This window comes from Tursiops truncatus, chromosome 1 (assembly GCF_011762595.2).
Source record: "Tursiops truncatus isolate mTurTru1 chromosome 1, mTurTru1.mat.Y, whole genome shotgun sequence".
Classification (NCBI taxonomy): Eukaryota; Metazoa; Chordata; class Mammalia; order Artiodactyla; family Delphinidae; genus Tursiops; species Tursiops truncatus.
The window spans coordinates 85,930,893-85,958,159 of record NC_047034.1 but is presented as its reverse complement, the minus strand read 5'-3'; the positions used below and the strand labels follow the sequence as shown (position 1 = coordinate 85,958,159).

At 53.8% G+C, this 27,267-nt stretch overlaps 1 protein-coding gene across 1 annotated transcript; it reads right to left on the bottom strand.

Moving 5' to 3' along the window:
* Positions 1–8,260: 8,260 nt before the first annotated feature.
* INKA2 (inka box actin regulator 2) lies at positions 8,261–20,397 on the bottom strand. Its single transcript, XM_033861985.2, has 2 exons — positions 20,001–20,397; positions 8,261–9,531 (listed from the first exon to the last, which is right to left on the bottom strand). The coding sequence occupies exons 1-2, from the start codon at positions 20,055–20,057 to the stop codon at positions 8,689–8,691; spliced, it is 900 nt and encodes a 299-aa protein (XP_033717876.1). The 5' UTR covers positions 20,058–20,397; the 3' UTR covers positions 8,261–8,688.
* Between the last annotated feature and the right edge of the window lie 6,870 nt (positions 20,398–27,267).

The window sequence follows — 27,267 nt, the reverse complement described above, 5'->3', positions numbered from 1 at the left end:
TTCACTGAAGTTGCTCTTGCATAAATATTGGAAATATGTAGCCCATACACCTGCCTGGGGGAAAGCACAGCCTTCCATGCAGTGGGAAGGGTCTGCAGATGCCATAAGGTGGACATATGCCTGGTGTGTTGAAGGATCAGCAAGGAGGCCAGTGTGGCTGGAGCAGAGGGATCAAGGAGGAGAGTAATAGGAGGTAACAGAGAGGTAGTGGGATGGGGGAAGACACTTCCTTCCGCATTTACTGAGTGGAGTCCACGAAAGAGCTTTTGGCAGAGGATAAAACATGGTCTGACTCGGCCTACCATAAGGAATACTATTTAGGAATAGCCTATAGAGGGCCCAGGATGGAAGCAGAGAGGCCAGTTAGGGTACTGAATAATCAGGTAGGAAAGTGGAGCCAACAGGAAATGCTGACACATGGAGAGAGAGAGAGAGAGTGAGTGTGTGTGTGTGTGAGTGAGAGAGAGAGAGAGAGAGAGTCAAAGATGACTCCAAGATTTTTGGCCAGTAAGGTAGTGAAGATTATGACAGGAGCGGGTTTGGAAGGGGCAGAGGGAGGGGGTCAGGAATTCGACTTTGAACATACTAAGTGTGAAAAGTGTGTCACATTCTAGAGTTGTACAATAGGTGGTTGGATATGAGTCTGGAATTCAGAGGAAGAGGTCTGGACAGGAGGCTTACATTTAATATTTAAGAACATGAAGCTGAATAGGATCACCAGGGTTGAGTATAGACAGAAGCGATCCAAGGATTCTGTCATGAGGTTGGGAGACGAAGAATTAGCAAAGGAGAACACGGAGGTCACTGGTGACCTTGACGGGCTGTCAGTGGAGTGGTAGGGGACAGTGTCTGGAGTAGGTGTAGGAGAAAACAGAAAGAAAGACAGTGGAGATGTCAGGCATGGATTACTGTTGAGCTGGATGAAACAGTGCATGTTTGTGTGCTAATAGGAGTGGTCCACTGAGGAGGCGTGTAAGGGAAGAAGCTGACCCAGATAGGAGCATGGGCGGCTACAGTGGCAGAAGGCAAACAGTATGTGGGATAGAAACTGGTAGGTTACAAAGAACTAATAAAAGGTACCATGAAGAAGTTTTAAGCAAAGTAGCATGAGACAGAAGAGACAGATGCTTTCTGTTCTGGGAGATCTGAAATGCTTCCAGAGAGGGGAGTTGAACCAGGCTTTAAAGGGTGGAATTTTCAACAGGTGTTACAGGCAGATTGCAGGAAAAAGCAAGCGCAGGAAACAGGAACCAGGAGTGATCTAGTTTCAGTTGGTGTTAATGTGGAGAGAAGAGGCTGGAGCCCTATCATGACAGGCCTTGAAACAAGAAGTCAGCAACTAGTAGGTTGAGCTAAGCAAATAACAAGCGCATAGCATCATCTGGGTGAGACTTGGAGAGGACAGGGCTGGGGGGATTTCAGAAGTGAGGAGGATTGGCGATTACGAGGTCATAAGGTCTACTCCTCACGGATTCTAGTGGTCTTCCCGGGCTTCATATCGCACTCCATTTTCCCTCTGTCTCTAATGACGATGATCTCTGAGGCTTATCGTTGTGATCATTCCCAGACACACGCTCCGTTTAGAAGGGAACCAGCATTAACACTTTGGCACTCCAAGATGTTAGGGAGGATTTAAGAGAAAAGGCTTTTTTTTTTGCTCTGTATTCCTCTGCTTCACTTGACATAATTCTCCCCTCAGACCCTTTGGTACCTACAGGGTGGGTAATTAGTTCCCACCTTCACACCCTCCCAAGTTTTCCTTTCTTTACTGTTACTTCACAGCAGGAGACAGCAGCCCCTCTGGCCCTTCAGCCCCTTCCTTTCCCTGGGGATCTACCATTTTGATTAAGAAGGCTCTTTTCCTTAATCCACTCCTATTGGGTAGGTGCCAACTTTCCCACCAAGACCCCATCATTCAGGCCTTCCCTTGCGGGTGAAAGCCAAGCCACACTTCTGTAGCCCCTGTCTCCCTTGCCCTTTGCATCACTAGTATCTCTAGGTGGGTGGGTTGGGGAGTTTGAAGGAGCGGCGTTAAGTGATGCTAGGCATGCAGTCTTCCCATTATGGAGAGTAGGACTTGGAATTGTGGGATTAGGCACTGGGCCCTGTCTGCCTTGCCTGGGAGGGGATACATTTAATGGAGAAGTTTAAAGAAGATATTTGATCCCTGTGTTCCCTGTAGGGTCCCGAAGCCAAGACAAGGAGCTTTGGAATTCTTCGGGCCTTTGAAATCACTGATACAGTCCCCTAACCCCGTATTTTCTGGAATATAAATTGACTTATTTGAACAGATGCTTGGAACCTCAGATCGGGGATTCTAACACCTGCTTGAGTCAGTCTGCCCGGTGCTCCCTGTGATGAGGAGGAAGCTCCCTAGGCCCGTCCCTAGGCAGTGCACGTAGGAGGCTTTGAGTGACTACTTGGTGGCCGTCCGGGATGAAGTCACCAGCCTTGGCACTTCTGCCTGAGGAGCAGAGTCTACGCAGGGATTTCAGTTGCTGTACTTGAACACCATTTGGAGGAACCTCCAAATGTTGCTACTTCTTGCTTTTAGAAAACTTTTTATGCCTGATACCCTCCCCTTTCCCACCACTTCTACACAAACGACTGATACGCATGCTGCCTTGCTGGGAGACAATGTCTGGAGTGTGGCCAGTAGTGGGGCTGGAGGGAGGGAAGGCGCTGAGCACCCAGCTCTCAACTTCCTTCCCCCTTGCCCCACCCTGACCCTCCACAATCACAATGGGGGAAGCAGAGTCTAGCAGACTCGATGTCCCCAGCAGGGGCGGGGATCCCTGGCAAAGCAGGTTAAGAAAAACTCCTATGGTAGGGTAAGGCTGGGGCCAGATGTTGTTGCCAAAAAGGACAAGGGGATGAGCCAGGTCAGGACGACCTGTTGGGAGGGAGCAAGTAGAAGGGGATAAAACTTGGAGGCTGGGGTAAAAGCGATGTCCTCCAGGATGGAAAGAGGGAGCCACTGGGATTGAGCAGGCATGGAAGACAAGTGGCTGCGGTCATCTGCAGGACCTGAGCTCTGGGCGGCCAGATGACAGCATGCCAGGGGCAGGGAGCTGGGTGGGAGGGGAGGGCCAGGGCTCCTCAGACAGCCCGTGTTACAGTAGGATTGGCCTGGAAAGCTAGGGTGGAGATGCCAAAGCAACGGGCCAGAGACAGAGGGCAACACACAACAGCTTGGGGAGGGGGGCTCAGGTTGGGGAGTTTACTCTCTCGAAAGTGATGTTGGCCCCAGCTCCCCTCTCCAGGGGAGTGGACTGAGGAGTTGAGTGAGAAGTGGGCCTGGGGAGGCAGCTGAGGGGCCTTGACTGCTGGTCTTGCCTAAAGCAGGAGATGCAGGAGCCGGGCTCAGCAGAGGGTTCACTCTGAGGAGTGGCGGTCACGTCGAGAGCCCTGTGCTCCGCGGTGCTGGAGGTACAGGAGTGGTGGGAGAGGAGTTGCTAGGGTGACTTACAAAGTAAGTCCTGTGGTTGGGTACAGGCACAGATAAAGCCCCTGGAGAGGGCTTCGCAGAGGAGATGCCCTCTGAACTGCAGAGTGAAAGGTGCGTCAACAGGTCAGCCGGGCAGAGGCAGTGGGGAAACAGCAATGCAAAGACCTAGAGGCATAAAAACCCCAAGCTTGGAGCAAAGTGCTCACCTCCCTGGAGCGTCAAGTTGGGGGGTGGGAAGTGCCCAGAAGTAAGGCTGAGAAAGTCCATTGGGGTCTGTTGGGAAGGACTGGGCCTCCAGACACCCACGGAAGACAGGCCCAATGAGGATGAAGTCACAGGATCTTGAAGACACTTCCTTCACCTCCTCTGTCCTCCCAGAGCCCAGGCAGCATTTCCTTGCAGCTGCGGGCCCTCCAGTCGGCAGGGGGAGGTGAGGAAGGGGCCTGAGGGGGAGGCACAGGAGGAAAGGGAAAGCAGCCAGGGGAGTAACATGTGCAGAGCGGGGGAAACAGGGAAACAAAACCTGATTCTTCCCTTGGATGGGGGCACCTCCCCCAAAACCAGGTGGCATCTGCTGTGCCTGAACCCGCCCCCCACCCCACCACGGCCAGTGGGAAGAACTAGGGGGCAGGGCGGAGAGCCCAGAGCTGGGTCGTGGTGGGCTTCTGCCGGAGGTGCAGAGCACGCAGGAGGGCATTTTTGGCAGTGATTCCTGTGCCCCCGGAACAGGGTGGCTGTCTTGAGGGGTGGGTCCAGAGGGGCGTACAGGGAATGGATTCATTGGAGTGGAAGCCAGGGAGCAGAAGCGCGGCAGCTGTGGCCTGAGACCTGGTGGAGAGTCAGAGACCCTGCTCCCTCCCGGACCCAGGGCCCAGCCTGGCCAAGATACAGGGAAAAGGCGGAGTGTGAGGTGCAGTCATGGCTCCCTGCCAGATTATTTTTGCCCCAAGTGTTGTGTTGAGGAGTAGGTGCCCGAGAAGGGCTCCCTCCCTCTTTGTTCCTTGGAGGCCTCTCTCTGACCAGTAAAAAGATGATTTCAGAGAGCGATGCGGGTGAGAGTGTGGGGTGGTAACACTGACTCCTCAAAACCATCAGAACTTGGCTCGTCCACCTCTCTAGTCCTTGCCAGGAATGCGCGGGCCCTGAGGGTTTACTGTGAGGGAGCGGGCAGGGGTGGGGGTGCTCCCTAGAGCACATCCTCAGGCAGTGGGGGGTCTTCAAGCACCATTCCTGAGCTCAGCCTATGCTGCTGCCCCTCCGTGCCCAGCCCCCTACACACGTGCACACACATATCCTTCCACGGAAAAGTGTAAATTGTTTGCCGTTTGGCAAATAGCCCATCCGGGTAATATTTTTACAATGTACAAAAACATGTTCACACTTATTGTCTTCTCTGATCCTGGTTACAGTTCTGTGAGGTAATAGGGCCAGAAGAGGAGACCAAGGCTCTGAGAAAGCTGTTCTTGATCTTTCAGTGTTTTTGGCCCTGGGTCACTTGGTCCGCGCCTGAAGGGATGGTCGCTCACCTGATACATACTGAGCTTCTGCTGGGTTCTAGAGGCCGAGGTGCCTCACGTCCTTCACATCTCACAGCAGCCCTGTGTTTTCACCGTTTCACGCCAAGAACAGTGAGGCTCAGGGAGGTTAAGCCACCCACTCTAGCTTACACAGTGACGGGCAAGTGGGTCTCCTATCCTGTTTGGCTCCAGAATCCAGTGCCCATGCCCGGGTGCCGGCAGAAGTGCCGTGACTGCCCTGGCTGGGGAAGGCACCTGGCGGGCACTGAGAGCCAGATACCCGCCGAGAGACAGGCTGTGCTCCCGCTTTAGGGAGGCCCTGTAGGAAGTGTTGCTGTGACTCGGGAAAGATGGGGGCGCCCCCGCTTGCCACAGCGCTCTGCGGAACAGGGCCACGTGGCGGGGACAGAGCTGAGCCAGGTCTCTGGTCCTCGGGGCAAGTTTGAGTTCGGCTCTCCACCTGAGGGGTGGTGCAGTGGAAGTGCTTGAGGAAGAGGGACCCTCTGGGAAAGAGGGGTCCCAGGGCTGAAGGGATGGGAAGAGAAAGGAAGGGGACTAGGCAGGCCCTCCGGCCACAGGGACTCTTCTAGTTCCTGCTTGTGGCCAGGGATCACCTACAGACACACTCTGGTCTCAGGGCCACAGAGAAGCAGGTGGGGTCCTGAGCAGATGCCTGAGCCAATCAGGGGACCCCGGTACCTGCCAGGGAAGTGGGCCAGGTGTGAGGCGGACCCCATGCCAGGGAGGGTATCAAATGAACTTCCAGCTTATTTGCATGTCCTAATTAACCATAAAATGAGCCCCAGGGGCAGCATTAAGCTGTCAATTTCTCTCAGCTTCCTTCCACTACTTCCCCTCACACATGGCCCCCCCCCCCCACATTCCTGTATCACTTAGGCCGCACGCATTCCCATTCACCTCTCCCCTCAGCGTCAGTAAAATAGTCTCCATCATTTTCCCGGCAGGAGCCCAAAAGGGGACGGAGAAGGAAAAATAATGGGGGTGGGGGGACACACATGAATTGGCCCTAATCCTTCATCATCAAAGCACGGGACGGGGCACTACATCAGCCCTGTCAAGACCCGGGCAAAATTCCGCCACTGGCAGCCAGCATTCCATTTATTCTCCATGCGTGGATAATGCGGGGAGGATGGGTTTTGTTGTTGTTCCTCTTGACTTGGCTTTGGAGTAAATATGGACAGTTTGTGGGGCGGTGTGAAAAGCGCAAGCCTGCAAGTCAGCTGGAACTATTTCAATCCCAGCTCTGGCACTGGGACCCTCGGCAAGTTGCTAAACTTCTCTGAGCCTCTCCATGTGAAATAGGAGTAACAGCAGCTATTTCCCGAATGTGGTAAGAAGGAAATAAGAGCACGAAGCAGGCAGTGCCCAACACCTGTGAATTTTGTGGCAGCATGTGTCACTCATTGTTTTGTTCTGGCCCAAGTTGCAGTGAGTTTTCATTCCCTTGGATCCCTTCTGGCTAACCTTTGGGTTAAGAGTTTCTTCTTTCTTCCTACTGGACCCCTTGAGTCAGGAACTGGGTCCTTGTCATTGCTCTGTTCTTAGTTCCTATCACAACGCCTGGCACTGGGAAGTGTTCAGAAAGTTTTCTTCAGTTGGTCTGAATCGCAATGACTGTCCACAAAACTGATGCGTCACAGATGAATGGCCAGGAGGTGACCTGGTTTCCTGTAGGATCATTCCTGACTCGGAGCTGGTGCCTTCTTGAATAACTGCTGGGTAGCTTCTCCCCCATCCAGCAGCCCATGGCTCCCTCCTTTCCGGACTCGGCGATTCAGTAGGTGGGATCTTCACACACACACATTCTACACGTGTGCACACACACACACACATCACTCCACCACCCAAGGCAGCCACAGCCGATGGGCCTTCACCCAGGATGGATTTCAGATTTCTGTGGGGAGACAGGAAGGATGGGCAGGGGCTTCCTCCTCCAGAAAGGGCTAGTTCGGTTGGTAAACTCCAGGGAGACACGAGGAAAGTACAGGCTTTGGAGCCAGACATCCCTCTGTTTCAAATCCTGTTTCTTTCATTTGCTAGTAACCTCATATGGGCAGCTTACAGGACCCCTAAGAGCCTCCACTGAATTACCAGGTATTAACAATACCTTCTAGGGTCATTTTGAAGTTTGAAAGACGTGTGCACACTGCCTGGCCAATAGCCATTGTGCACGCACACACACACACACAAATTAATAAGCACCTTTCCTCTTGTAGCTTCTGCCACCGAAAACTACACGTCCACCATTTGACTGTGTGGGAATTTGAGGGTGACCCTAATCGCTTCCCAACTAGAGCTGTGGGGCTGTTCACTCTAAGCCCCCTCCCTTCATCTCTGCCCCCAGGGGTCCAGGATGCAGGAAGAGCCTTTCTTGTTATTTTTTCCTCTACAATTTGGTATTAAATGCTCTGAGGGCGGGAAGGCGACTTGCCTCTAATTGCAGCTGTCACTCCCCATCAGGCAGAGGGGAGTTCAGCCAGGAGGAGGTGAGGGAGGAGAAACGGATTGCCCTGCTGGTCAGGCTCGGCCCAAACAGGGACCCGCATTGTCTTTTCCCAGCCAGTGGGCGTTCCCTGCCAGGGTGGGCGGGACAGGCAGGCGGGCCCTGGATCTGGCAGCGTTGCTCTCCGGGCCACGTGCCCAGCACGGCTTTAGGTGTAGCCACGGGTGCCAGAGCTGAGCTGCTGCCCCTCTACCCTGGGTTGTCCTGGACAAGGTGGGAAGATGAGGCCAAAGGCATTTTAAAATGAGTACGTATTTCTTCTTGGCTCACCTTGCCTCACTGGTGAATTCACATGTTCTTGTGCCCTGGGTGGAGGTTCTGAGCTGGAGACAGGGTGTTAGGGAAGGAGTGTGTGTGATTCCAGGGCCCGGCGTCTGTTCTTCAGTCAGCCCCTGCCTGCGGCCTGTACTTGGACAGGTAGCACATCCAGGCTTACTTCCTCATCTGGAAAATGGGGATAATACCTGCCTTTCTCGCCCATTTACGAAGGAGATGATGGATATGAAAAGGCTTTCAGACGTTTAACGTGCTATACAAATAGTAGCTTTCCTTTCCTGTGCTTCTGGAAAGGCTTGGGGCTTCCCCAAGCACTCCTTATACACACTCCTTAGTCAGCCGTTTCTCAGGGTCCAGGGATGGGCTGAAATCTCAAGGGCAACAGAAGAGGGTGGGAATTTGCCTCTCTGCTCCCACTCCCAGGAGGGCCAGGCTTTACTACCTGTGCCTGGAGCAGCGCTTTGCCAAGGAAGCAAACAGTTATGAGGCTGGGGACACGAGAAACAAGGTCTTTATTGGCGATGTCTCTGGGGAACCTGTGGCCCCAGTGCCCGATCCATGCAGAATGTTACACTGAGGTCTTTGGGGGCAGTGAAGGCATGTCAGAAGGATTTCCTGGTCTTCTCCCCCTGCCCCTCTTCTGCTGTCACCTCCAGCCCCAAAGCAACACACACACACATTCTCTCTCTCTCTCTCTCTCTGTCCAGGGACTCTTGCCTCCCCCACCAGCCAGCCCCTAGTACAGCCTCGCCCAACTACAGGCCTGACAGCTCTGCTCCAGACCTTCTGCTGCTTCTCCCTCCCTTCTCGGCGGAAGGGACTTGGAGTTAGGCTTTTGAAAGCCATACCACCTGGCCTCTTTCCCAGGGGCCCAGCACTGGGACCTGGCCCTTTTGGGTCAGTCAAATTTCTACCTCTAGGATTCAGACCCAAACCGCTGTGTTAACATCAAAGCCAGAGGGTGAGGATTCCAGGGCCTTGGGGCAGCTGGTGGAAGGATTCTCCCCTCGTCTGGGCTCCGAGGCACCTGGGAAGGGGCAATGTCCAGAGCCCTTGGTATGGCCCCGCTTCTTGCCCTTCTGCAAGCGTCCGGCTCTGGGCTCAGAGGCCGTGGGTGTCACCCAGCCTGGTTTCTCCTTCAGCAGCCGGTCACGGTCAGGCCGCACACTACGCAAGAACTTCCTAAAGATGTTTGCTGTTAGGGCAAACCTGCGGCCCAGCTCCCGCGGTGGGCCCCTCCCTCCTTTGGGGGCTCCTGCCTCCCGGGTCTCACCCTTCTCCCCACCCTTCTCCAGTTCCGGCAAGTCCAGCCAGTTGCCCACCAGGTCCGCAAAAACGTTGTCACCTAACACCAGAGGCTGTCGATTCCGGCCCCGGGACATCAACGTGGAGGTCCAGTCATCCGGTTCCACCAGCTCTGGCCCCCGCTGGGCACAGCTTTGGTGCTCTGGCAGCCGTGTCCTGGGCGGGGGAGCTAGATCCCTCCCACACACACTCCTAGGAGATGGAAGCTTGGCGCTGCTGCCCAGAGCGGGCTGGCTGGAGGGGGAGCAGCCCGCAGGCCTGGCAGGACCGCTGCCAGCCTCCCACTGAGGGGGCTCCAGCTGCGTCCGGGGGCTTTCAGGGCAGCCTGGGGCAGGACCCCCTCCAGAGATCTCCAGCTGCTCCAGTGCTGTCTGTACCTGCAGGAGCTTCAGTTCTTGCAGCGCCCCCATCATGCAGTTCATCTGATCCTGCAAGCCATCGCCCACTTCCTTCATGGACATCTGCAGGGGAGAGAGCACAGGGCCTGTGAGCCAGGGGGAAGGGCTGTTCCCCAAACACACACCTCCAGGGTCATTCCGGCCTGCCACTGACCCCATCTCTGTACAGCCTAGTACAGTGCAAATCAGGGCTGGGAGAGGAGGAATTTTGACACGGATATGGCTGGATAAAGGAAATACTATTAATGGCAGCTGACTTGCTAAGACAGCACCGTCCTGAGCTACATATATGTATACATATATGCATATGTGTAATTAATCTATATTTAATCTCCCCAACTACTCTGTGAGGTAGTATTATTGTTCCTATTTTACAGATGAGGAAACTGAGGCACATAAGGAACTAGCTCAAGATTACATAGAAGGTAAGAGGTGGCACTGAGATCAGTTTGACGGTACAGAAAGTTCCGGTGGCCACCTGTGTCCTTCGTGTCTGTGCCCTCTTCTCCTGAGCCTCCCTGAGATGAGGATGATGAAGACAATAACAATTTGTGAGCAGTTACCGTGTAACAGGAGTTGAGCTAAGTATTCTGTGCACATCACCTCATTGCATCCTTATATAAACCCTAGGAGGTTGGTATTATAATTCTCATGTTAACGTATGAGTTAACCACGGTGAGGGTGAAGTAACTTGCCCAAGGTCACATGGCTCACGCTGCTGGGACTCAAACACAGGACGTCTCACTCCCAATGCTAGCGTCCTAACCACCAAGCACTGCCTCAGGATGGCTGGGCAGTGGAGGAGGGCTGAGAGGGACGCTAGGGAAGAGGAGGGGCTCAGATTCCCTAAGAGAAAGGGAGGGTAGGCCTGGGGTTTCCTTTCACTGCTGTTCACATCTGGCAGGTCAGGAGACAGATAAGGAGCCACGAAGCTCCTGTTTGCTGAGACCCCTGCCCAGCTCTGCCCAGCCCTTCTCTCCCTTCCCAACACCTGTCCCCTCTCAGCTGCTCTCAAACTTGGCTCCAGTGCTCTTCCTGCCTTCTTGGCCCAGTTGGCTCCGCTGTCCTAGCCAAGAGTGGGGACGCTGGGGGCCAGTTCCCCAGCCCCTCTGTGGGTGTCTAAGGCCCGAGTCCCAGGTGCCAGCTGGAAGGGGCTAAGAGATTGACTTGGGTGAGGGCCGAGTTTGGAGGCTGGGCAGGGGATGCTTTGTCTGATAACATTCACGAGGTTCCCGTCCCCGGGCCCAAGCTGCCTTGGTTCCGCCAGCTCCCTCCCCAGATCTGCTCATGTTACAACGGCAAACCTCAGGCAAGGGGACCATCTGTTTCTTAAGCCCCCCAGAGACCCACCGGGATCATCTTACCTCCCAGCCTTGTCCTAACGCACAGAGCTAAGCCCACAGGGTGGAGGGGTGCAGGGCCTGGGAGGGCAGGCGCAGAGGCTCTGCAGCGCTGTGCTGGCAGCTGACCCTCTCAGGCTTTAGGGTCACACCCTCCCCTGCCAGCTCGGGCTTTGGTGGGGGTTAGGGGCCAGCCCAGGCTCTCCTGAGCCAGCAGTGCTAACAGACAGTGGACTGACTGTCGCTGAGGGCAAGGAAGCCGTTGCTGAGTGTAGGATTGCCCCCACTCTGCATCTTCCCCAAGAAAGAGCAAGAAGAAGTGGTGGCTCGGGGCCTCACGGCCTGGGGTTTGCCAGGCTGCTGGGCAAGCATGCTCCATTTGAGTGGCAGCAGCAGCAGCAGGAGACACAGCCTGTGGCGTGGCCACGCTTGCTGACGGCCCCTTGCTCTGGCCTCTTTGGCTTCTACCTTCCTGACCCCTTCCTTCTGGAGGCAGCTCAGCCACAACTGGAAGACCCAGAGCAGAGTCAGGAGACTCTGAGCCCCAAACCAAACTCCTCAAGGTCCCTTCCCGGCAAACTGCTGCACCGACTCTCCTATTTCTGCCCCCTGCCTCATACCACTCACCCCAACCTGGAACCTCAGGGTCATAATTGGCTTTCCCACCCCACTGGCCGTTCTTGTCCCCAGATGCTGCACATCTGCCCTTCTACCCCCTGCAACGCTGCAGAAGCCTCCTTGCAGGCCACCAAATCAGGCTTCCCGACACACACCTCCGACCCTGTCACTCGCCACTCAGAAGCATAATCCACTCCCATATACAGCCCACACTCCCATCAGAACCTCTTCTGTGATACTTAAAACGCTCTTCCCTGTCGTCCTGCTACTCACAGCTCCGCTGTGCATTTAAGTGCTGGGTCACTGATGAAACATTCATTGAGCATCTACTTCTTGGGGGCAGGGACTGAGATCTACACATCATTGTGTTGCCCCAGAGCCCAGCTAGCACCTCTGCACTTACTACATATCCATAAAACATACACTGAGTACCACTGAGCACCCCAAATTGCTTGCTGCCCTCAGTAAGTCACTACCCAGGGAGGAAGGGTCAGGAACCTTTCTCAAGGTTTCATTTCACCAAGAGGCACAGAGTCGGAGCTTGCCAGCTTCCTTCCAGAAGGCTAAACACAGTCCAGGTCAGAGGCGGTGGGAGGAATGAAATGACCCCATTCAATCCCTTCCAGTATGGAAAAATCCTTAAGAAATAATGCTGACATTTTCTACCTTTTTAAAGTGAGAACGAATGTGTGGGTATGTATGAATTCAGGGATGCCCGTAAAACAGAGGCCCCATTTAAGTAAATAAGAGCTGAAGTTGCAGGCCTATGGAAAATGACAGTGCATTGGTTAAGATCTTGGGTTCTGGAGACAAACGGAACAGGGTTCAAATCCCAGCTCTGCCATGTAATAGCTGTGTGATCTGAGCAAGCTATTTAAATTCTGTTTTTTAATTCCTCCATTCTTGCTTTTTTTGGCCGCCCTGCGCGGCTTGCGGGATCTTAGTTCCCCCACCAGGGATTGAATCTGGGCCACTTCAGTGAACGTGCTGCATCCTACGAACCACTAGACCGGCAGGGAACTCCAAGTTCTCCATTCTTTAAAATGGGAATAAGAGTTCCTGCCTGGTCCAACTTTGGACAGACGAGATGAGGTAATGTGTGTTTATGCGTGGCCTACAGGTGGAGTTTGGCTGTTATCTTAAGACTTCCTGAGAACTTCCAGAACATTTCTTCCTCAGTGAACCTGAACACGCAGTAGTGATAGGATTCCGTTCACCTGTCTGGTCTGATTGAGGAGAAACGTCTCGTCTGGTCCCTTTTCCCACCCTGGCACCACACAGAGGAAGGAAAAGGGAAGCCTCGCATCCTCCTGCCCACGGTCCAGCCAGATTCGGTCAGCCAGCCACAGAGCGCTGACCTTGGAGGGCAAGAAGGCAGCTGTGAGGGGGCTGAGGATGGAAGAAGGAAGCCCGAGTGTGGGAAACAGGGAGGCCAGGGAGTGGGGAGGCAGGAGCATCGGCTGGGGCGCCTGATGGAGAAGCGAGCTGCCTTTCCCAGCCCGGGGGGAGTGATGTCACCCAAGGAGAAAGAGCCAGAGGGCAGGCTGCTGTCTTCCCCAGAGCGTGGGACCCGCTCAGATCCCAAGGTTTCTCTGGCCGAGAGGGAGAAGAGAGAGCAACGTGGGGTGGGCGTAAAGGAGAGGCGCCAAACCTGAGAAAGTCCCGAGCTAGAAATGAACACTAAGTCCCATGCTGTAGGTGATGAGCTCCTCTCTGGCCTCCCAGTGCCTCGGGACGGTGCCAAGTCATACCCAACCTGCCCTCAGGGCTCAGGTGGAAAAGTCACAAGAAGGCCTAATTAGTTCTGATTCGTTTGAGTGGGAATGGCTCTAACAGGCACTACCGTCTTCCTCCACCCCAGCTCACACACACTCACACACGCTTGTACACACACGTGTGCACACAGGCACAGAGCTAGCCTGCTCCACCGCCAAGCACAACACCCGTGATAAGCGTATCCTAGAGACGGCTGTGCGAACCCTTTCTGAGAAAGGTCTCACCACCCTCCTTGCATCCACCCCACCCCACAGCCCATCTCCCACGCCCAGCATCTTCTGGGCCTCCAAATGTCTCATTCTAAACATTTTCTTCCTGTCAAACTTTAATCTCTCCCACTGCAATCTAAACCAGCCCCTGGCTTCCTCCCTGTGGTGGAGCTGGATGCCCCCGGGCACCCTCCTCGGGTTTGTGAAGTGCCCCATGCCGTCCTGTGGAGACCTGGCCCCCTCCAGCTGACTAACTCGGCCACTCCACATGGGGCAGATTCACCAGCCTTTTGTGCTTCGGATTCTGACTGTGAAATGATAACCCCTCACACGTGTGTAGCACTGGCTCTGTCTTCTACATGACCTCGTCTGATGCCCACAATTGCTCCGGGAGTCTGACGAGGCAGTTGGAGTTACCCCACTTAATGGATTAGGAAGCTAGGGAGCTAAGAGGTTCGTTTTCTCCCTCAGTGTTTCCTAAACACACTTCCCTAGACTTTCCTTGATGATTTCACCATATCTATATATGACCTAGTCTCCTACTTAATATTTTACTTAAATCTGTTTATATAAATTAATGGATTTATATGGAAACTTATATGAAATGTATATCACTTGCCATAAACAGATGGTAACGCTTCCTATCTATCTATCCATCTATCCATCGAAACTAAGCTTTTCGTCTGAGTATCACCTGATGTCATCTTGAGCACCGCCAGTGGAAACACAGATCTATTGCCTGAGGTTCCGAGGTGGATTAGTGGCAGGACTGGGACCCCATGCCTGGCCCTCTGACTCCAGGCCAGTGAGCTTTCCATGTCATCATAATCCCTGACTCTTCAGCCTCATGGGATTGTTGTGAGAAGAAACCAGGATAGTCAGTGGGACGTGCGAGGGCAATTATCATCACATAGGGAGGAAGAACATGAAGTCGTGGAGGGACTCCAAGACCCAATTCGGTTCACTTCCACTGAAGGTGTTTCTTCATTGACTCATCTGAAGGGGGAAGATGCTTGCTGGGAAGCCAAACCCCACCATCCTGGCCCTCCAGCCCTGAGCCCTCCGCGGGGTGGTGAGGGCTCAGCTGCCCATGGACAGCTCCCCTCCATGGCACTCGCTGGGCCCTTTGTGGTTTGGGAGGAGTAAGGATGGGAAAATGTGACACCAGCATCCTCGGCAACCTTCCCAAGCCCTCTCCTAGGCCCCTGACTGATCCCACAGCTGTGCCCTCCATCCATCCATCTCACGCCCTCTCCCAGCTCAGCCAGAATCCTTTGACACAGGCTCCAGCTTTGCCCATGGACCTGGCAGTGTGCCCTGCCTCGCTCCCCCCACCCCCATTACTCACAAGATCCCCACACAGTTCCTTTCAGCCCCACTGGAAGCTAGAAGGAGGTTCAGGGCCGGAAATGGGAAAAGCCCAGCTTTTGCCAAGTGGCCCATTCTCCAGCTCCGTGAATAGGGACCTTCACAGCCCCCTGCTCTTGGCTGGAACTCTCAACAGGAAGGTAAGGTAGAAACTGTGCCAAGAGCCGGAGGAGGGAGGAGGGTAAAGAAAGGAGGGAGTGTGAGACGGATGAGCCCACTCTCCCAACTGAACAGTCTACGGGGGGCCATGTGCTTGGGCAAGAGGCAGACAGACGGAGAGAGGGGCCCAGTCTCGCCCCTGCAGGGGGCTTGCCTCTCAGCCTCACCTCTCCCCTGTCCAGCTTTAGCCCCTCTCCAAGGCAGCCAGTGAACCAAGTTCCTTGGGCATCCAAGGGACCTCAAAGGGTTACCTTCTTTTTCTCCTTTCTGATTCAGGCCTTCATACTCTCCTGTGTGGACTCTTGTAATAACCTTCTACCTCATCTTCCCGCCTCAATTTCCTCCCTCCCCCCATCCCCACCCCAACCACCTCCTAGATCCCAGGGCACGTCTCTAACCACGCTGCTCGGAAATGCATATGGAAAAGGTCAGACTCTTCAGCATGGCATTCAACCCCGCCCCCCCTTCTGCTCTCAACAGCTCTTTCAGCCCTGTTGCCCACTCTTTTTCTGCATATACCCTGTGTTCTAGCCATAATCCAGTGAGTCTTCAAATGTCCCCTCTAGACAGTCTTCAAACACCCCCATTACTTCCATCTCTGCACGTTTTGGTCATGTCATTTCATCATCTGCCTGAAATGCTCTTTTTCTCCTGCTCCCATCCCTATTTATCCCTCGAGGTGTGGTTCAAATGCTACCACTTCCATGAGGCCTTCCCTGATCCCCTAGCTGGAGGTAATTCCTCCCTCTCAGAGCACTGAATGTGTGCCTCTCATCTAGTATGTATCCTCCGTTTCTATACAAGACATTCGCATGCATATACTGGCGAAGAGTGTGAGATCTGCAGTCAGACTGGCTGGGTTTGAATCGTAGTTCTGCCACTTATCAGCTCTATACCTTGGCCAAGCCACTTAACCTCCCCATGTCCCATTTATAAAATGGGAATAATGGAAGTGCAACTTCTTAGTGTTGCTTTGGCAACTGACATAACACCTGAGATATCTGGCATATCAGTAACTGTTAACATCAATATATGTTGTTATTATTATCACTCCCATTAAACTCTTAAGTTTCCTGAAAGCAGGATCGGTGTCTGTTTATATTTGTAACCAAAGTACTAGTGGCTGGCAAAGTGCTTTAAACATAGTACGAACTCAATAAGTGTGTTCTGTGAACGAATGACACATGCACACCAGTCTGATCAGTTCATCACTGTGAGTTTACCAAGTGCTTACAACACATTAGGTACTGTGTTATGTGCTAGGGACATACAGCTGGGGAGGCACTTGACATAATCTTCACAGTAGCTGTATAAAGTAGGTACTTTTAAAAGCCCATTTTACGGATGAGAAAGCTAAGGAACAGAGACGTCAAATAATCTGCCAGGGTCACACAGAGCCAGGTTTTGAGTTCAGGTTGGTCTGACCCCAAATCCTGTGCTCCATGCTCTTCCCACTGACTACAGCACACCCCAGCAAAGTCCTCTTCACTCTAGCTCTAAACATCAAGGGAGACCACATTATGAGATCCTTTGCAGAAGCTTTTTTCTGCCTCAGGAAACTTGCTCTTTTGCCCCAAGAGCTGAAGGCTGTTCCTAATGTACCTCCTCTATCACCTTCTTATTTCCTCCTTATTTTGTCTTTATGCTCTGGTCCTCCTCCATGTACCAGAATCTCCTGAACTTGTGGCCACTAGTGGCTAGATAATTGCCTTCTAGGAACACCAAGTTGTTCTAGAAGGACCTTCCCCAGCCTGAGAGAAGTCTCTCTGCTGCTTCACCAGGCCTCAGCTAGGATCGACATTAAAGGAGCTGGTTCCATCAACCTCTTCCTCCTCCAGGAAGCCTTCCCACCCTGGCTGTACTTTACTCAGCCTTTATGCACTCTGTTTGCTCTACACTGATCTGAACTCATGAGCAACACCCTGTGAGCATCTTACATCTGCTTCCTCTGTGTGCCTATGTCTACCCCATTTGTTGGAAGCCCTCAAGGGAGCAGTGTATAAGGAACAGCTGGTCCCAAGGCCTGTGTTCAGGCAGGGCCCCTCTTTGGCTGCTGGAGGGGGGAGAGATATATTCCCTACTGAGTAGTTGCAGCCCTGATCCCCTCATCCTTAGGAAGAAGTGTGTCAGCTGCTGCTACTCTCCTGCTACATTTCAGCCCTGAAACCAGATCCCTGTCCTCTTCCAAACAGGGGAGAAGGGCCAGTTCTCCAGACATCAACCTAATTGAGCCAGGATCCCCAAATTCTCAGCGTCCCTCCAGTGCTCACTTGTTACAATGCAAATTTTCTGCTTCAGGAAATTGGGAAATCTGCTACTTTGGTTTTCAAGATCAGACTCTTCTTGTCTAGATTTTCTGGGCCAAGGGCAGGACCGGGAGGCAGGAGAGGGGTGCACAACACCCTCGACAAAGAAAATTTCACAACTCCTTGATGTTTCTTTTTCCAGCAGCCTTAAACCACAGTGTCTGTAGGACGTATGCTTCTTGAAGGGAATTTAACGGCATAAATGAATGTAGAACTTGACTAGTATTACATGAGTGCCATTCCTGGGCACACACTAACTTAGGGCAAAGCCAAGCACCACACAGTCCTCCTGGGTGGCAGGGAAGATTCTGCCTGGGATGAACACACACACACACACACACACACACACACACACAAACACACACACACTTCAAGCTCATGACACATACTGACTATAAGCCTTTCCCACCCCATTGCAGACCCAGGGGATAAACAAGCCAACACCTTCCTAACCCAGGCACAACCAAGCTGCGGTGACTTCAAACCCCAAAGTCCTTAGAGGAGCCAAAAGGCTAAGCCTGAGCTAACTCAGCTCCACCTTCTCCTTCACTCCATTGGGAAAACAGAGTCACTGAGATCTGGCTCTGCCTAAGCCCTGGGCTGAGGCGTCAGGGAGTGAACAAGACTCTAATAGCTCTGCCTGTCACTCTGCTCTGTCTCCTTTCTGGGCAGACTGGCACTGGGGAGGGGGCGGAACACCATGGGTGGAGGGAGGGTGCAGAGCTCTCCCATCTGAGTGTCATTCTGGGCCCCAGGCCAGGCATTTGGCTTCCTCTCCAAGAGAGTCAAAGGCTGAAGCTGTTCAGACAAAGGGCCAAATGAAAGCTAATGGGGAGCTGGGTGACTTCAGCCTCTCCCCTTCCTCCTTCCGGGGACTGGGGCTCAAGTCCTTGGCAGGAGAGCGTGCAAATCAAGACCTGGAGCTCAGCTCCGTGCAGATTCCTATTGCCTTTTTTATTCTCCCGGCGTCCACAGACTGTCTTCGCCCCCCCTCACCACCTCCCACCTAAGGTGCTGTAAAAAATGCAAATCAGTAGGATTTTAAAATTCAAGCCCGTGCCAGGAACACCCACAAACCCTCTATTAAGGCAGATCCGGAGGTGGGTGGTGTGGTCCCAGATTCCAAGCAAAAAAAAGAGGATTCTGTTAGATTCTTTTCTCAACATGGCCCTTGGACTTCAGACGTTATCTGTGGCGACCTTGACCTTTCCTTCTGGTATTGGACAAGTGAATGGGACAAGTCAGAATTATGTGTGGGCTGGAGCCAGCCATCCCAAACTGACATGGAAAGCATGAGAAAATGAGTATGGGAAAGGACATGATGGAGACTCTTCTGTCCCTCACCTAAGAAGCATTCCTCTGGGTAATGTTCCCATCTGAGTGTCACCACCAAAAGGGCTTGGGGAGGAAGTCCCAGAGAAGTGACCATTGACCTGAGAAGGCAGGCCCCGGAGTGGGACAGACAGAAAGAGTGCCTGGGCCACTTGACCAGGAAACATCAATGAGAACACCTGCTGCTACAAGCTCCCCCTCCCCCGCAAGCTGGCCCCTGTTAAAGCTGCCAAGCTCCCTCCCCAGCGGGAAGAGTGGACAGTTTGCAGGCAGGAGTGGGAGAGGCTGTCATGGAATCTGGAGAGCCATGGGCTGGCACTTTTTGGATCCAGGTCTGCTGTTGTCAGCCTGGGTGCCCCTGGCCCTGAAAAGCAAGAAGAAAGAGGGGAGAAAAGTGAGACCGAAAAGAGGTCGACTCCAAGAGAAACAAACTAAAAGGGACAAAAGGAGGCGGAGGCAAAGCCCCAGGAGAGCCTGGTTGACAGAGACGGCTGTGGCGGCCCAGGTGGGGGACGTGCATAATATCTGTCTGAATTCTCGTGGTGGGTAGAACAAGAGAGGTGGCAGGTGGGAGGGGGAGGGATATTAAGTCAGTAAGAAGCAATGCGCCTCCCACAACAGAGTTTCGGCAGAAGCCGCTCTCCCCACTTGGGCGATTTCCACGCCCCGCCGCCCACCCCCCGACCCCGAGACTGTGCCACTTCTCCCGGCCCCCGCACCCCGGCCTCTGCACGTTCCCTCCTCGTTCCCCCAGCCCAGACCCCTGACATCTGGCTGGGCCTCCGCACTCCCGCTCGCGAGCTGCCAGGCGGCGCCCGTCCTCCCGCGCCGGGCCCGCCCCCGCCGGTCCAGCTGCCAGCCCCCTCCCCGCTGGCAGGCAAGTCCGGGCAGACAGCCGGCAGGGCCTGCCCCTGCAGCCGCGCCAGCCCTGCCAAGCCCGGCCGCCACAGCTGGGGGGGTGCCCGGAGGTGCCAGCTCCCCTCGAACGAGCAGTCCCTGGCCGACCTCCTGCCCCGCGCAGGGCTGGGGCCACGCACCCTCCTCCCGGCGCCCCGCGCAGCCCCAGCTGCCCGGCAGCCGCGTTCCGCTCTTTCCGTGCGGGCGCCCGGGTCCCACCGCGTCTCGGGTGAGCCCTCTTTGCTCCCTCGGGTCTCTGGGCACATTTCGGTCTGGACTTGCTTGGCTCCCTCCGTCTCTCTCACTCGTTCGTGCCTGCCTCCCTCTCACACAAGTCTCTGCTCCAAGTTTCCACGGGGCCCCTTTTCCTCAGGACAGGCCCTGTCCTCCGCCTGCTCGCCGTGTGCCCTCCTCTCCTCTCTGGGCCTCGGCCCCGCGCGCGTCGCGGTCCCGGGGTCCTGGCGGAGGCCAGGTACCCGTCGTGGCGGAGCAGCCCTCCCAGCCCCCGGCTCCCGCTCCGCTCTTACCAGCTCCTGTTTGAGGCGGCGCAAATAGCAGTCCATTTCCCTGCTCTTCTTCCTCATGCGCCTATTGGCCGGGCTCGGCTCCACGAGAGAGTCCCAGGATGGGAACACCGGTCCCACCGAAACCGCGCTCGGCCGGCTCGCGGCCCCCGCGCCTCTCGCAGCGCCGAGCCGAGCCTCTGCTCCCAGGTCCGGACTTGGAGCCGCTTCCCGGCTACTCGCGGCGCGCAGTCCGTGCTGGGGGCGGAGGGAAAAGTGGGACAGCCTATGAGAATGCAGGAGGGATGCCTTCAGCCAATGAGAAGAACGCACGGGGGGCGCGGGCTGGGCTGCAGTGGATGGGCCCTGGAGTGGGTGGGTGCACCAGGCGAGGGCCTCCGCTCCTGGGGGGCTGACATGGGGGACACCTACCTGGTCCTGGCCGGTGCGGCGGGGTATATCGTGACGCCAGACTGTACCGACGTCCCCCAACAAAGCACGTGACCCCCAGAGAGAGCCCGTCTTACGGATGGGAACTGGGTAGCGGTCTCGGAAGAAGCTGAGTACCTCAGTGTCAACACTGTTTCCCAAACTCCGATCAGAAAAGGAACACCCTCCACCCCAAATGCCACTTGGCAGCTCTTTTGAATTCTGAAGTGTTCAAAAAAGTGGACTCCGGAAGTGTGGGTCTACCTCACCTTCCAGTCTACTCCTCACCCCTGGAGCGGAGGAGCCGCCGCTCGGTCCGTTCACGTATTTATCACGAAGCAATGGAGGCTCTACTGTACTCCCTGCAGGGTTATAGGTCTGCGGTTACTGAATAAGACAGGCTAGGTCTCTGGTCTCAAGAACGTACAAGGCGCGGCGGAAGGGAAGGGGATAAGACAGACAGGTAAAAAAATAAAAATTAGACACCATAATTTCAGGTAATGACTCTTCATGAAAACATAAAATAGGGTAATGGGATGGGGGCTGCCTTCAGTAGGGTGGGCAGGGGTGGAGGGGCAGGCCTTTCTCTCCCGCAGTACTCCGGCGGCGTCAGTTATCCTAATTCTTGCTCTGGCCACTTGCGAAGCTCTCTGTAAGGTCGGGGGAGGGAGAAAGGACTCAAAGATGCTAACATTCTATTCAGCAGACGCGGCCCATGCGCCGGAGGTGTGCGAGCTCCAGCCAGGTCCTGGGCGATGGACCCGAGAGGAGCCGCAGGCCTGCCCGGGGCACTCCTCCCAGCCGAACCCAGGACCCGCAACGCCGGCCTCCGCGTGAGTCGGGGCTGAGGTTCCCACCCGGTGCCCGGGCTCCCTGCAATACGGCCTGGCCCGCGGGGGGGCGGTGTTGCAGGGCCCGAGAATAATTAGCGCAATTAGCGACTTGTTGTTTCAAGGTAATTAATGGGGGAAAGTTTGCCCCACGCAGAATTTAGGGATCTCCGAATGAGTCAACCTTGAAGACGCGAGAGAAGGGGCAAAGAAAGGAGGCAGAAACTTCGGCCATTCCGATCCGTGTCAGCAAAGAGCGCCACCTCTGTTTACCATGGAGAGGTGAGAGCGAAGGAGGGAGGGAGGATAAAAATGAACGTCTTCAGAAATGAAGACTTTGCAGAGTCCCGTCGGATGGCCTCCACTTAGCCCCGGGTTCTCAATTATAGTGGACCTTGCCTAGGGCTCTCGGCCTAGCCCTGACTGCCCCCTTTGGATGAAGCTGGGCAGCGGAAGCCGCTGGATAGAGAAAAGGAAAAGGCACACAAGTGGGTCAGAACCCAGTCCGAAGCCTGTGTCTCGGTGGCCGCTCGCCAACTCAAGTGGCCTCGCTCCCTTCGAGATCGCGGCACAGGATCCCGCGTGGGTCAGAAAAGCCGACGGCCGCGGGATGGAGCTGAGAATCTGCCCCCGAGTTTCCAACGCCCGCTGGGAGAGCCCGAAAATGCATTTCCTGCTGCTCTCCCAGGCCGGCCACCGCCGCCCGTGGCGAGTCCGGCCCGCTGGTCCACTCAGCGTTGCAGAGCCCGGCCGCCGGCTTCCTGGCAGTTGTGAATCGAGATCCCCAAGGGGCCCCTTTGGGTAGGACACCAGGAGAGTTCAGAGTGGGAGCCATTCCCAAGTATGGGGCTAAGGTCTCCAGCCCAGGTGGACCAGTTTTTGAGTTGAATCCTCTGGGACTGCCCGTTAACATATAGTTCACGGAGGAAGTTTTATGTGGGGAGAAACACCACAAAAGAGCTCCTCAACCCGGAGGGCCGGTGCTTTGCTGCGCAGCACCCAGCAGCAGCGGCGGGTATACGAGGCACTGAGTCTGCGGGTGTGTGGCTGAAATAGTATTGGGAGTCAAGTTTCAGGCCTAATTTTCTCCATGCCTTCGAGCTCAAGGACTGGAATCCTCTTGGAAGTTAGTGGGAGAGCAGCTATGGTTAAAACTCCCGGAGATGCAGGCTGATCTCTTCACAAGAATTTAGGACTGGGTGTTTAGGCCTTCTAGAGTATTGACAACACAGTATGACCTTGCACAGATGCTTTCCTTTTACTGGCCTCAGTTTCCCTTGCTATAGTTTAAACCTATGTGAATCTTAACACTTTTATATGCCTTACAAAACTCTATTTTGACAATGATCTGTGAAGTAGTCAGGACAAGGGGAATCCATCTTAGAGATGAAGAATATATTGTTAGCAAAGCCAAAGATTGCATTCTACCCACTTTTTTTTTTTTTTTTTTTGCGGTACGCGGGCCTCTCACTGTTGTGGTCTCTCCCGTTGCGAAGCACAGGCTCCGGACGCGCAGGCCCAGTGGCCATGGCTCACAGGCCCAGCTGCTCCGCGGCATGTGGGATCTTCCCAGACCGGGGCACGAACCGTGTCCCCTGCATCGGCAGGCGGACTCCCAACCACTGTGCCACCAGGGAAGCCCTCTACCCACTTTTAAGGTCAAGGATATGGCAAGAAAAAAAACTGATGACCATAAACTCAGTGCAGTGCTCAAAAGAGACAGGTCCCAGCCAAGTCAGAAGTGCTATTACCGTGTGGTTCCCCCAGAACTTTGGAGGACAATTACTGTCAAACTCTGGGGTGCTTTTATGATGCTGGGCCACTACAACTTTCTTGCTCCCCTGCCTCTGAGAAGGTCAACATTACACCAGGGTGTGTGGAGCCCTCTCTCTTACCTGGTTTCTGAAGAGGTAGCTCTGTCTTCCACCTTTTCTTTTTCTTTTTCTTAAGTGGTAGAGAATAAAGCCTATTGCCATGGTTGTATAAACAGGGATAAATATCCTTGGGCTGAGGATGGGGGTGGGGGTAGGAGGACGATTCATTTTTGCTGAAAAGGAATCAAATGGTTCAGCCTCCTCCCTCCTGCCCGCCCCCCGGCAACACTCAGCCTGGGGGGAAGATGAGATTACCTCATTTGAAAATAAAGAATAAATCAAAGGTCTTGAGATTGGATGTGAACTTACTTTCTCAAAGCCGTCCAGAGCTGGAGTGGAACCCTCAGAAGCATCTCAGCTTTGCCCCTTGCTGGTGGGGATAAGTGTATTGTGGGTACTTTTCTTGAGGTGCAGCTCCCGGAAACGGTGCCTAAAGGTGTCAGACTCTTGTGGTTTGCCCAGCCTAGTCAGGGAAGGTGGTCCCCTCTGCTCTACTGCCAGAGCCTGAAGGTCCTGGCACCGATGACTGAGCTCAAAGGGAGAGGCAGAACCAGGTATATCCCAACGGAACTCGGATCCTAAACTAAACAATGGAAACACTGCCATTCTCCTAGCTCCAGATCCTATGGTTCTCACCTGGACGTCCCAACCCACCAAGTCTTAGCCTGCCCTGGATGAGGCACCCCTGGCTAAGGCAATGGCCATCTCGTCTCCACTGGCAACAGAAGAGCTGAGGAGCTCATCCTGATAACCTGATGTGAGGAAAGAGATATGTGGCCACACACAGTCTGGAAACCTCATCATAACATCACCCTCCCAAGGGTGGGTCCATGTCCCCATTGCCCTCATGCCTCCCCCCCTTGTGGCTGCCAACAGCCCTTATCCCAATCCCCGTCCCCACTCCCCCCACACCTCCTGAGCATCAACAGGAAAGGCTGACCCTAGAGATAAACACGTGCTGTTGGAATGTGTTCAGATATCACTGCAGAACTGTTTCTCTCCAGGCAGAGGACCTCTCCTGGCAGGCAGGCCCAGAGGTGCTGAGCAGAGACTGCGTGGCTGGTGTGAAACACTGGGATGGTGGGGGAGGAATTGGACAGAAGCCTAACTCTTCTTAGAATAACCTAACTCTCAGTTTCCATGATATCTTCCTCTGTCCACCTTAGACAGAGGCCTGGGCTCCTCTGCTTCTTACAATCCCAACACCAGGAGAGACAGCAGAGAGACGAAGTGGTCTACATGTTGGGAGCCCTCTCGGTTCCAAAAGAAAGATTCACTTTGGTGTTTAAGGGAAAACTCTTCTGACTGGGTGGTGGAATCAAAGACTCAGTCATAGGAAGCTTGTTAGCTTTTGGTGTCCTCAAACACAGAGTATCATTCTCCTCACTTTCGGATAGAGCAACTGAGGTCCAAAGAGATGGGTCTGAAAGGTGATATAATAAAGTCTCCCTGTTTCCAAGGTAACCTCTTTCTACTTCCCTCCTCTGCGGAATACTTCCCCATCCGCAGAATGGCCATCGCTCTTGCATACTGTGTTAACTTAGATGCCACGGTCACAGTCGTCACTTCTTTACAAAGTTCCTGGGCTGCAAGACCAGTTATGCAGGTGCTAAAACTTTTTGGAGAGGGACAGAAGGAAGGTGGTGGAGGAAGCAGTAGCAGGATAGTCATCTGAGAAAACTTCATGCATGAAGGATAGTCGTCTGAGAAAACTTCATTCATTCCTTCCTTCATTCAGAGGAATTGTAAGTGCAAAATTAGACTAGTCTGAATAATGAACAGTTAAGTCTATGGGCTGCTACCAACCCCTATTTGGAATTATTTGCAGCTATGGGCCTGTGCTTATGGTGTCTAAGCGATGGTCTCATTGCTACTGGGAAGTAAACATTTCCATTTTGCAAACATTTGCTGGAAAAGCAAGTATTTTTCAACTGCAAAGAACACCTGAAGAATGTCAGGGCACAGCTAGGGGATATACTTATGGAATTTGTGCAGATTGATGCTGGTTGATGCAAACAGCACTGAGAAGGAAAGAGACTTGCTCCCTGCACTCTCCTGGGGATATCCTGGCTCCCTGGAGGCCCAGCGCCCCATCTGGCTCCCTGGAGGCCCAGCGCTGACTTGCCTGTAACATCACCGTGGCCTGCAACTCAGGGCAAAAGCTGATTTTATTACACACTATTTGGTCATCTCCACCAGCTTCTGGTAGCTGTAAACAAGTACCAGGCATTGGCAGCCTGCCAGGGGGAGAGTTGTCAGCAAGAGAGAAAGAAGGCGACCTGCTTCTCCCACTGAGGCCATGGGGTAAGTAGAAAAAGAGGTCAGTTTCAGGTTTGGCTTACTGTGCATATTTGCTTCCACCAGGCTGGCTCCTAAGCCTGGTCTTTCGCAGGTGGCAGAGAACTGTCCTTACCTTGATCAGACACCGGCCCTGGGGTACAGTTGAGGTTTCAGCCTGGAGACCCTGAGGGGAGCCAATGCTTGAGGGTGACAGCTGCTTCTGTGAGGGCTTCTGCTTGACCAGAGTCCTGGGGTTTTGTGGGGTGTGAGTGGGGTGGGCAGTGACTCACAGCAGCAGCAGTCTGTACCAGGAGACAGCCTCCGGTTCCCAGAGCGGAAAGGCAATGAGGCCAAGAAACACTGCCGTCATTTAACAAATGAAGATGCACATTGCAGAACAGGAGCTGAACACGCAAAGGAGTTTGGGTTTTTTACTGCCCTCCCTCCTCCCTGCATTTGGACAGGTTTTCCCTGCTGTGATTATTCCTCATGAATCGTCATCCATAGAAAGCGACTGAGGCAATGGAGAGTGAATAATGAATCCCCCAAATGGCCTTTTGTGTCTCTGCCTGGAGGGTTTTCGAAATCACTTGCATTTTCATCTCTCTGACTTAGAATCATAGAATTTGGGAGCTGTAAAGGACCTTATAGATAATCAGGGAACTGTGACCTCATGGAGAGACTAGAAGTCAAGCTCTGCGGGTCTGAACCTCCAGTCTGTCACTGAAAATAGAGCTAGCTAACATTTATTGAGGGCTTTCCTTGTGTCAGGCACGCATCTGTTCTTCCCAGACCCTCGGAGGCAGGGCTCCTATTGCCTCTGTTCTGCAGGTGAGGAAGGGATGAGGAACCAGAACTCCCCTCGGTTCACCCAGAGGCTCTGGCTTCAGAACCCATGCCTTCTGTCACTCCAAGCCCTCACCATGTGGACTTGAACACGTAATTTAACCTCGTTGTGTCTCAGTTTTCTCCTCTGTGATCTCTAAGTCTGACAGTCTGCATTTCACACCCAAGCATATGACTTTACAAGTTACGAGAGTGCAGCCCAGAAATGTTAAGTGATTTGCCCTAAGTCACCCAGGTCGCTAATGGCAGAATCAGCAAAGGAATTCAGATCCAGTGATCTTCCCTCCCCTGTCCCTCCCACCCTCCCCCTACTCCCCACCGAGACCTCTTTCCCCTCCATCACACTTTGGTAGGTGTTTCTAGAGGAATCCAACTCCTTGCCTTAGAGAGCTCTTCTATGATTTCAGATCGATAGGTTGGACGTGTTGGGTTTGCGTGCGGCCAGTCACAACACCAACGGTGAGTTCAGGAAGCTGGTGATATTTGTCCAAGTACCTTCGACCTATCTGCCTGCCTGCTCTTTGCTATCTTTTTCAGGTCAAGAGTGGTGACGAAAACCATGAGGGAAGAGCACGGCAATGCCATGTCTGGTGTGGCCCATACATACTCTCCCCTGGTGGGTGCTGTTTCCAGCTGTTTGTCCTCATCAGGCAAATGTTACCACCTTGTGCCGGCTCTCTCTCCCAGCTTCCTTCATGGTGGCAGTGGTTGAAAGTCTGCTCCTCTCTCCCCTTCCCTCTGTCCTTTGTTCTCCCTGTCCCAGGTTCTGATCATTAGTTGGCGTGTGATGAGTATGCCTTGGAGGAGGTAGGGGTCAACAGGGTCTCCAGTAATCACTATGCACTGTCTTTGCCAGCCTCCCCATCCCAGTGTCTTTCCTACGGAAAACAGATTGGAAAAGGGTGGAGGTGTCAATAAACAAATCATTGGAGTGCATGGAAAGTGAGAACAAGGGAATCCTGGGTGAGGCATTACTCTATTCACAATGGCACTGGGTACCCATGCATGTGTGTGAGTGTGTGTGTGGCTCAC

What these genes read in the sequence shown, in the direction of transcription:
- INKA2 (XM_033861985.2), bottom strand. Translation starts at nt 20,057, where the DNA reads ATGAGGAAGAAGAGCAGGGAAATGGACTGCTATTTGCGCCGCCTCAAA. An exon ending in GCCGCCTCAAACAGGAGCTG is followed by an intron (nt 9,532 to 20,000) that starts GTAAGAGCGGAG and finishes TCTCCCCTGCAG; the next exon opens with ATGTCCATGAAGGAAGTGGG.